This window comes from Barbus barbus (genome assembly GCF_936440315.1).
Source record: "Barbus barbus genome assembly, chromosome: 6".
In the NCBI taxonomy this organism is placed as follows: domain Eukaryota; kingdom Metazoa; phylum Chordata; class Actinopteri; order Cypriniformes; family Cyprinidae; genus Barbus; species Barbus barbus.
In genome coordinates, this window is record NC_136734.1 from 18,488,545 (window position 1) to 18,500,013 (window position 11,469).

Sequence of the window (11,469 nt, forward strand, 5' to 3'; positions counted from 1 at the left end):
AAGAAAAAAATATGACAATATATAAGGTAAAGAAAAATAAATAATTCAAGATCCATATTCTCTGAAAAAAAATTAATTCTCAAGTGAATTTATCTTGTTTCAAGGAAGTTTACATATGTTCAGACTAACTGCTGATTATTATTTTTTTATTTTTTTTGCAGTGTGTCTCCAAGCCTCTGCCTTGTGACCTCATTCTTTAACTACAAGGAAAAAGTGTGTAAGCATTACACAGACAAAAACCCACCGGCCGGTAATGCCCTTCCAAAGGATTTTATAAACTAGGCTTAAGACCAAGACCACCAAAAGCTCAAAGGCAACAATGATGACACCATTTTCCAGCCTTCAACCAACACTTTGCACCCAGAAAAGGTTGTTTAACTAGTAAAAGATGTGGTTGTGTAGTGAGTGGTGTATTATGTACTGAACTCCCTAAGAGGTAATGGAAACCAAATGACAAGGAATTCATATTAATGCATTGCAACAGTCAGCACTTAAATATAACATATGAAGGCAGATGACAAGGCCAAGGCGCACATAACACATGGCCACAGCCAATAATTCACATTTCACCATTCTTCAAAATAAGCAAAGCAGCACACTTGCCATCTGGCCACCATAAGACACTGTTTAAAAAGAAAGAAAATGGTCTTCATACCATGAAGTGCTAGTGGTCTATTGCAAGCTGAATATCTTGTTATAGTTTTGTAAGCTGACTTAGCTTTGAGTATTTTAAAAAGTAAATCCCACCGTCTTTAAAGTAATCAGGAAAAATCCAGCTACAATAACATTTTACTGTAAAATAAATGGATCATTTTACTATCTGACAGACAAATTACTTGGCTTTCTTTGGGGAGTTGCACCACATGGCAATTTACAGCTTGAACTAACTGCCTTGCCATAAAAAGGTCAAATTATCTGATATTTTAAGAGACGTGCAGATTTTCCTGTTGAAAAAACAGCATGTGCTGGTAAGCTATGTTTTGAAGCATGGCAGCTGGTTTAAGCTGATCCTTACTTGGTCATGAGCTGGTTTAAGTTGGTCATGTGCTGGTCCTAAACTGGTCCTAAGTGACTAGCTCCTGCTCAAGACCAGCTCATAACCAAATCAGGACCAGCTTAAACGAGCTCATGACCAACTAAGGAAAATTTCAAACCAGCTGCCATGCTTCAAAACATACCTAATAAGCATATGCTGTTTTTTTTTTCAACAGGGTTGAGTCGGTTGACTCACAGACATGGGGTCCTCTCAATGATATCATTCATTTTTCATGTTTTTTTGCATATTTCTCCATGTTGCTTGGACCACATGACTTTGTTGGTTGACTACATGTCTTAAAAAAAGAAAGAACATCCTACCGGTGATCCTGGTTCTCCTTTCTGTCCTGGTGGCCCAGCCAAGAGGGAGTATTGGGTTGGTTCAAGGTCAAAGGTTTGGAAAGCATCCGTTGCTGCAGGGGTGACAGGCTCAAAAGAGCTGGGTTTGGAGGTCTCCTTTGGTAATGGTTTCTGTGATGCTAATGTTGTCATCTCCGACACTCTGGATGTGCTAAAAGGTTTAGGTTTTTTTGTGGCAGGGGTCTGGATATCCAGTTTGTTCTTCTGTTGGCCTGCTGGTGTGGAGGTGACAGCCATCCCATTCTCTTTTAGTATCTGGGGCTTTATAGTTGCCTTAATGAGGTTCTTCCTGGGACTGCTTTGTTGAGTTGGCTTTGAAGATATTTGTGATGTCCTACGCCCAAAGGAGGCCGTGGCAGTCTGTGCTGTGGCCTGCAGGGGGGGCTCTAGTGTGGGCTGGGTTATCGTCGGTGGCATCGTGCTTGGTACAGACAGAGATGTAATTAGAACGGAGGTGTTTAGGACTTGTGAGGTTTCATGATTAATGCGTACTTTGTCTTGTGTTAATGAAAGATGTCTGTCGTTTACCTCTGTTACAACATTTGGGGTCTGAACGGTAACAGATATATTGGTATCCAGGGGTAATAGCGGTAAAAGAGGAGGGAGGTTTGGCCGATAAGTGTCAGCTTCCCTGCACTGTTTTTTAATGTACTTACAATAATTGTGAGCTGCCTTAGCAGAGGGATGAATATCGAACTGACAGATGGCTCCTTCAAACTGCACCGAGTTCTGGCTTGTTTTTCCCAATCGAAAGGAGCCCTCTGGATCCAGCGTTTCCTCATTTTTAAAATGCAAATCTGCATGTACACTTGTCTTCCCACAAGAAGTATATAACGTAACCCTTTGGGCCTGGATTTCCAGAGCCAGGTTGTGCCACTGACCATTGTGAACATCATAATCAAAATTTACAGTGTTCTTTTGGCCCGAGTAAACTAAGATTTGCCCAGGGATGAACTGCACCCCTAGCTGCAGTCTTTTCCTCTTTGTCACAACGGTGAAGAGGAAAGCATTGTTTATGCGATGCGAACATACGCTGAGGATGAGAGAGAACGCAGAGCCCAGTGATGCCGGGATGACGGAGCTCACTGGGACGTCAATTCGTGCCCTCTGGGTTAGGATAACTCCTGATTTGAAGGGGATGACACCTTGAGGTGTGGCGCGTGTCCCAGATGGACGTTTCCCAACCAATCCCAGTCTTTGCAGCACGTCCACATCTACAAAAGGAAAACCACAAATAATTACCACAGTAATCACTTGATGTACATGGATTTAGGATTTAGGAGCAAAATGAATCTCGTCGCAGCTGACTGAAGGCTTGCAGCTGCTGCTCACACACTGAGACACTGAGCTCATTACAGAAACAGATCATTAACAAAAGCATATGTAGAACATATGCAGCAAAGTTATTGTTTCATCTGGGGTAATGCTTCAGTTTTCCATTAAATACTCTGCTGATACAGTTACACTTAGAAAAATAACACTGTGGGCTTATGTGAGTTTTATAGATTGAGCACCTCTACTACAAATTCATTAGCTCGTTAGAGGTCTGCAATAAATTAGGTCAAGTGAAGTGAGTGGTAGTATGCATCTCAAACGTCCCTGTAAGATTTACAAAACCACATGTTAGTCTGTATTGATTGAAGTGTTCCAGTTAGTTATGTGGACTGGGGTATAAAAATGTAAAAAATATATATTCTTCTTAATCTGCATTCTTATCTTGTTTCCCAGTAAAAATATCTAAACATTCTTAAAACAAGATAAACTTACATTCTAAGCAAAGTTATAGTTATAGTTTGTTATAGTTATTTTTACTGGCAACATTTTAAGCATAACTCTAACTATTTGTTGTATTTTTACACTAAAACATTGGGGTTAAGAAAAATTAACTTCTCTGAAGTCAGTTTTGCTAACTGATATTTCCACTGGAAATCAAGCCAATAACACTGATTATGAAAAATGGTTTTCGTTTTAATTCCAATGGTATGACCAATATCAATAGCACCACAATTGATTCTTTTAATAACCACTAAATGTAACAAAATACAACGCGTAAGGCTGCAGAAGAAACAGCCAATGTCTGTCTTCGGACTGCCACTTCTAAACAGTCAGCAATGAGTTTAGAATAAAGACAAATGAGAGTATGCATCACAAAACCAAATCTAACCCAAACATATCAACTAAACTAAATCCATCTTAACATTTGCAGTTAAAAAAATATACCCAATGAGTAATAAATGAAAAGCACATGTAAATGGAATAATGTGCACAGACTTTCTTCTATGTAAACCCTGTATCATTTAACAGATCATGATCAGCAGATGATTGTTGAAAGAAAGAACTATGTCTGCTGTAGTATTGTAAGTAAATCTAAACAGTCACTAACATTTTGGCCACTTCATTGCTGAGCATGTCAGAAAGATGTGACAGATCATCTCCTGACAAACAGCAGGAAAACAACTGCTCTGAATTTAGAAAATTAATGATCTGAATAATTTCACATAAATCACATTTCCTGACATAAAACTCTAACAACAACACAACTCCAACAATGCACCTCAACAGAACACATGATGAACATCCATTGGTTTTACTCACAAATCACAGTAAGAGGTGCTGTCTGAAAGAGTCATAAACAGCATGAAAAAACTTCTTTAAGGCAGGGTTCAACGATAAGCATGACCTACTGACCCTGGCCAGTGTGAACGAGTTTAGGACCACTTTACGCAATTTATACTTGCCCTATCAGGTCACAGCTGTATTGCCATTACATCTTGCATTTGTTTTTATGCTTTGAAGACTTGTTTTGACCATTTCTATTGCAAATTCTGATCATTTACAGTTGTTTTTTGTCACCAGGGTAAAAGGTTTATTGTAAGTAGGGATACTGGTAACATCATTCAGAAACATCATTCAGAAGGGTTTAAAAACAACCTGGTCTCATAACAAATCATGATATTTGCACAAGACATGAAATTATAGATGGTTTGTACAAAAAAAACATAAGACCCAAACCTAAACCTAGCCGTAAAGTTCAACCCTTTACCAAAAAACCATAGTCTTGCATAGACTGACGGCTGAAGGTCTGGGAACCTTGGCCGCTTTGAATGGCCAATGACTGCCCAAGAGGCCATATGATTGACCAGTAAAGCAACCAATCACATTTCCTGTTGTGCCGCATCATGTTTTTGGGCATGAAAATGTCCTGACAATAACAGACCGGTCTGTAAAACTCTTGGATGTATTTTAAAGAGTCTATGCCGTGAACTTTACATATTTCACATACTTTTGAAAATCTAGCGTTTAGTTGGCCCTGATAAATGCTGATTGTCACAGTTGTCAATGAGGGGTTTTGGCACCACGGCATCTTTGTTTTCAGGCAGAACGTTAAAGAATGTGACACACTTCTCCAGGAAATTCTGCAGAATTTAACCGATCAGATGACAACTTCGAAACTCCTGAAGCGTTTCCAATTTTGTGTGCCATATGCATCAGACATTCAGCCAAATGTCACTGGGCGTGACATCTGAGGCTAAAACTACCAAAACCCTTACCCCACTCAAAATTTTAATTTTTCAAAATTATTATATCATGGTAGTCTTGGGAATGTGTTGGATGAAAATGATAAGCCAATCAGAGGAGTGTTTGGAACTGTGTACATCCTTTTGGTGGAATCAGTCTGTCAGCTCCTGAGTGATTAGTTAAGCCCATTACACACCAACCCGAAATCAAAAAATTAGTCGCAAAAAAGCTGACTGTGAGTCGCCTGGGTCTGGGACAAAAAGTTGCTATTGAACACATCGCAAAGACTACAGCCAACTGCCAACTATCATATATCACAGGGAAGTCGTGGCCTAATGGTTAGAGAGTTGGACTCGTAATCCAAAGGTTGCGGGATCGAGTCTCGCGCCGGCAGGGATTGTAGGTGGGGGGAGTGAATGTCCAGCGCTCTCTCCACCCTCAATACCACGACTGAGGTGCCCTTGAGCAAGGCACCGAACCCTCAGCTGCTCCCCGGGCGCTGCAGCATAAATGGCTGCCCACTGCTCCGGGTGTGTGTTCACTGCTGTGTGTGTGCACGTTGGATGGGTTAAATACAGAGCGTGAATTCCGAGTATGGGTCACCATACTTGGCAGTATGTCACTTCACTTCATATATGTTCTGCTCCTGTGTGAGAGGGAAAAACTCTGTACCAGCAGGGGGCATTACTCTATATTCATCTGCTGTGACATCACAATTTTGTTCCATTGTGTATAGCTGCCAGAAGTGTACACGAGTAGACCAGCTCCCTCAGTCCAAATAAAGGGGTCAAGGATCTGCACTTCAAAATGGCGGCTGAGGGGAAGCTATTAGGGAATTTTGCAAGTGCTTGTCTAAAAGTAAAGTGGAACGCACCCAAGGACTGCGGACATAAAATCTGTAAACAAAAATAGTGCTTGCTTATCATTTTGAATATGAATCATGCTGATCAGTTGCTCTTTACTTTCTTCATTCCAGTCGGACTTGCAGTGCATTTACAGCTCATGTGAGTGGCTTAAAAACATTGGGCTGCAGAAGTGAACACCGTGAGCAAAGGTGGCAGATTTCACAGTTGAGATATTTTGGAGGGTGCAATGAATGAGAATGCTAACACCTAGCTTTCAAAATGTATATTAATCCTCTTTGGTCAAGACAAACTGTAAAAGTCAAAGGAAAGGCCCTGTTACAGGCCTTAAAGGGATAGTTCACGCTACGCCTACTTCATCAACTCAACACCTACGAACACCACTCTCTCATTTACACACATACGACAGTTAGCGGAAGCTAGAGATTGTGGTTTATAAAGTTTTAAATATGGACATTTTTCTTGAAAACCCATCAATTTGCTTCAGGAGAACCCCTGGAGCCATGTGAGACACTTTTTATGATGGAAAGTCATATCCACCTATAGGATGGCTTGGGTGAGTAAATCATAAGGTAATTTCCATTTTTGGGTGAACTATCCCTTTAATGCTCTGTAAAGTTAAAACAGTGGATGCATTAGAAATGGAGCCTTAAAGTATGTGGAGCACTTGAATCAGCATCAGTTCCAAAAACCAGGCTCATACCTACCAAAGCTTCATGTTGCCCATGAAATTGATGTCAGAATGAAATGTCTGTGGAAAGTAGAATGTCATATACTGGAAATCATATTTTACACTAAAGATAAGAGCAAGGGCTAGAGAAGAATTCCAGAAACTCTCCAGCTAAGATGACTTGATCATAAGTCATGCAGCAGATAGCCAGAGAAATGTGACAGCAGAGGGAGAATGTGCTATATGGACTGTCTCGCATATGGTAAAAACATCAAACATACACTCAAGAACAAAGGCATTTTTCATGACTTGTTTAAAACATGATGGCTGTTGCATTTCATTAATGTCTGACACAGAAGCACCATATGTTACATGCACATGAATGAGACTGAATGTGACAGATAATATGAACCTCACACTACATAAATTCTGTACAGAGCAGATGTGGGAGTTCTAGACACACCTTGAATGAGAACCAATACGTTTAGACTACTTGATTTAAACAAAAAGTTCACATCTTGTTCATTCATGTCATGCATACTCAATGCCTCAAAACCTCAATTTAAGGAATAGACCACCAACATTATGTATGCTAGAAATAAACAAAGGATCTATCCAATATTAAAAACTCTAAATATCTACAGTCAGCAAACTCAGTGACATCCAATCAGGCACATTGCCATTCAAATGAGGTTGGAGTCAAATGCAAAACATATAGAATTGTACAAACAATGGGTTCTGATTTACTACAGTAAAACAAACTCAGACTCAGACTCAGACCAGTTATATGTTGTTGATCAAAGGGTGCTCCATATGTCATCCAAATATTGTTAACTCTGGCAAATAAGGACCACACTGCTCCTAAAAATATAGTAACTGTGGCCTCTTTCACCTCTGACTCATGGAAAACTCCAATGGGTTGTAATATGTCTATTTATCCAACTCCTGCCAAGTATCCTCAAATTGTATTGCAAGGCAGTGTGAGGTCTTTGGGCTTCAATGAGCTCATGTGCCCATGTAACGTATAGGGTTATGACACAGATGTCCAGGCCATGGTAAAACTGAACAGACATTTTGCAGATGCACATTTCACATGCTGATCAGGCACTAAAATCCGTGAATGAAAAATCTGACTTACCTGCAGACTGTGCTTGTGCAAACCTCAGACAGCATGTACAGTAAATTATCATGCAGAGAAAGACAGCTCTCCTGTGAAAAAAAGAGAAAAAAATTACAAATACAAACTGAACAGATCAAACATTTAGCTGACATTGATATGTGATTTCACAATGTTTCACAAATATTTATTATTATCACTTTTGAAAACAGCTGTGTTGCATTAATTATTTTAATATTTTTGTGAAACCCATTATACCATTATACATTTTTAGGGATTGTTTAATAACCTGAAAGTTCAAAGGAACAGCATTTATTACAAGTACATTGACTGTCACTTGTGATCAATTCAATGTTTCTATGCTGAATAAAATATTTATTAAAATAAATCGTACTGACCCATCCTAATATATTTCAAACATTTCCCACATTAATGCTGACAAGAAATCTGTAATGAAAGTGTATGTGTCCAGTCTCTTAAATTAAGCTTAAAAGTCCAACCACAGGGTATTTCAACACTGAGAAAACAACAATGCCTCTCAGAGAGTCATTTAAAAGCCAAGAAAAGTCAAACCAAAGAACCAAAAAGCCTTTGCCACTTTTTTCGCTCAGCTACTGAAAGAAAACAAAGTATTGGGATCACATTGTTCCATTCTACACTAAAGCATCACCACATCCATCTAAATTACCAGTCCAGGCAGTGTCCAAAAGAAGCGCTTCATCTGCCTGTAGGCCAAGTAACACTTGGCAGCAGCAGCAGCCTTTACTGTAAAGCCCTAACAGCTGTTTCTGCTCAGTAGGCAGTCAAAGCTTATCATCTGCCTGGATGCCAAAAATTTGTGATGCTCCATATAGAAAGTGAGTGTTTCCTCTCAATATGCCAAGGCTGTGAAATTCTGAGAGCTTCATTCCAAGAGCTCAGAAATCAATTGAATCAATTAATACAGCAAAAGGAGTACAGTGATGTATGATCAAAGCTAAAACCATTAAGTAAAGCCCCTCAAAATATTAAGATTAGTGCTGAACAAATATGTGCTGAATTTTAAATTATTCAAGGGATAGCTCACCCAAAAATGAAAATTTTGTCATCAAGCTGTTTAAAACCTGTATTAGTTTCTTTCTTCTGTTAAACACAAAAAAATATATTTTGAACAGTAAGTATGGGGGAAAATAAAAAATAATAATAATTGTGCAATAAGTGGTCCTGCAATGTCATTAAAATTCTAATGGAGATCCCAAAAAATGGCTTAACGAGTGCAGTTTTCTTTCCTGCGTTGATGCATTTTCTATTGAAAACGGAAGCTGAGGTTAAAGTATAAAAATACCTAATATCCTTTAGTTTACAGCTGACAAACATGATTTTCTACTTACTATTGCTAGCCAGAAGTGATATTGAGGGAGGAGACATTATCATTCTAGAGAGGATTTGATAAGTTTATGAACTTGCATAATGCATTTAGCTGCTAAAAGTTTTGATAACATTTAGGGGCACACTGGCATTTAGAGGGCCATAAAGCTAAACCACATGGACTAAAAAGCCTAATTAGCTCCATGGGGTTCTTATACAGAGGTAATTATATATAATGAGAGTTGATCAATGATGATAAGCAAAGGTTGTACTACATGACAATCTTAGCCTCTCTTCCATCACTCTGGTGTTCAGTTATGTATTCTTTTTCTGCCCCCATGTGCTGACAGTGTGGATGTCATTCGTGACCAGATATTGTACTGTATGCAGTTTTACTTTAGTCAGCATTTTCAGTCATAGCCACAAGAACTGTACGCTTGCCATGCTGCCCCCCTCCCACTCATATCCACTTTCATACAGTCCCACCACGGACCACGATTCGGTTCAAAGAGTGCAAGAGAAAGCGAGAGAGTACTAATCTAAACACAAGATTTCACCCCTAACAAAGATACAACGGAAAGTGTATCCGAATGCAGTCAAGATTTGTAACAGCTGATTTCTCTATGCCAATTACACATTTGAGAAAAGTTATAAAAAGACCAAATATGCATCTTGAGAAAAGCTTATATGGTAAAACAGCATATATAGCTGAATTAAAAACAGCATATAGTTGCTGAATTACTTCCATATCACAATGTCCTTTTATAACCGCTGAAGGTCTTCATGCAATACTGTAGTATAATACTACTGTACATGCTGTAGTCTTTCCCAAGTGCCAAATGTTGTTATAAGAAATGTATATATATATATATATATATATATATATATGCCAATGGATATTATTAAAATGAAATTATTCCACAAATAGTCGTTGAAACAAAGATTTAATATGTTACACAACTTTCATTCTCAAGTAATTTGAATTTGTTTATAAGATTTTTAGATATTTTTATTATAAAAATGAGAAAATAAACAGCTGAGCAGGACCGGTCATTAATTCCAGAGAGAGAATAAAGAAGTATGAAAATCATTTTCTATTCTAAAACTCAGTCTAAATCATTACAAAGCATAAAAAGCAATTAATTCATTCAATAAATCAGTAAAAAGAAGTTTATCCAAATAAATAAATAAGCACAATTTTCTCCAGCAAATTAAATACTTATGGAGGAAGGCTGTTCAACAAAGTTAAACAAGTTTTCTGTGTTCCATTCATTCATCAAGTTTCCCCAAACTCCAGAATGGACATAATAACGGACCTCCCTTCGTGAATTCATTCTTCCTTATGTAACGGAGCTGACAGCCAAAAGGCTAACTTATGACCCATTTAACGGTTGTGTGAAATCTATCTATCTATTGTCATACTCACCCCCCGACTCCAGCTGCTTTGAGTCTGGCGTTCGGGGCATTGTCCGGCTCCATCGCGCTTACTTCATTCTTCCTCGGGAGTGTTTGCTGCTGCAGTCAAGACATGACAGAGTTGGTGAATTACTTCTATATCACAATGTCCTTTAATAACTGCTGACGGTCTTCATGCAACACTGTAGTGCAATACTACATGCCGTGGTCTTTCCCAAGTGCCAAATGTTCTACTTTCCAAAGAGAGGAACCTGCGAGGCGCGATGCAGACTTCTCCATCTGACAGCACTAGATCCGATGATGCTGGAAACTGGAAAGTTAAGTCCAAAGCGGCACAGACATGGTTTGCTGAGGTGAAGTACAAGCGCTTAGTCAAGTCGCTGACAAAATCTGAAGTACTTAGTAGGCATGCTGAAGATTTGGGACACTGGAAGCATATTTCCCTCTGTCGCCCTCAACTGTCTCCTGAGGAAGAAACACTTCGCTCTGGAAACTAGAAGGGATTCAATGGAAGGTGTGTCTTTCCAAAAGGAACCCGTTTATTTTCGCTTTCGTCAAAAAAAGAAAATGAAAAAAGAAAAAAAAAACGTCACACAAGACTATTTAAATACAAAGCTGGTAATTTATCACAGATGTGGATCATTCTCCAACTTGCATATGCTGATTTGGCCATTAGCTCTCGTGAAATTGTATCTTGTAAGGGTTATTTTGCTTTCAACAAGTAGAAATAGGCCTGCAGATTTTTTTTTTTTTGAAAGTCCTTTCATTCAGTGCCCATAAGGAAGTTCACAGTCAAAACAAGGACAGCATGTTTCAAATGGAATATTTTTTTTTTTAGAAATAAAGTTCAATAAATCTCCTTTAAACTTAAATAAAGACTTTATCCAGCAAATTATATTATTTACAGACATTTTTGAAAAGGTTTAAATATGAACTGCACTTTCTGTATCTATCTATCTATCTATCTATCTATCTATCTATCTATCTATCTATCTATCTATCTATCTATCTATCTATCTATCTATCTATCTATCTATCTATCTATCTATCTATCTATCTATCTATCTATCTATCTATCTATCTATCTGTCTGTCTGTCTGTCTGTCTATCTGTCTGTCTATCTATCTATCATATATTTATTT

The 11,469-nt window shown here is 38.4% G+C and overlaps 1 protein-coding gene across 1 annotated transcript in view; it reads right to left on the bottom strand.

Moving 5' to 3' along the window:
• The window catches only part of col27a1b (collagen, type XXVII, alpha 1b), an 81,603-nt gene extending 70,788 nt beyond the window's left edge, over window positions 1–10,815 (bottom strand). Inside the window, exons 1-3 of the mRNA XM_079418159.1 lie at window positions 10,338–10,815; window positions 7,586–7,656; window positions 1,357–2,609 (exon numbers count right to left, since the gene is read on the bottom strand). Coding sequence (XP_079274285.1) covers window positions 1,357–2,609; window positions 7,586–7,656; window positions 10,338–10,390 — 1,377 coding nt within the window. The 5' untranslated portion in view covers window positions 10,391–10,815. The remainder of the gene's footprint in view (window positions 1–1,356; window positions 2,610–7,585; window positions 7,657–10,337) is intronic.
• Between the last annotated feature and the right edge of the window lie 654 nt (window positions 10,816–11,469).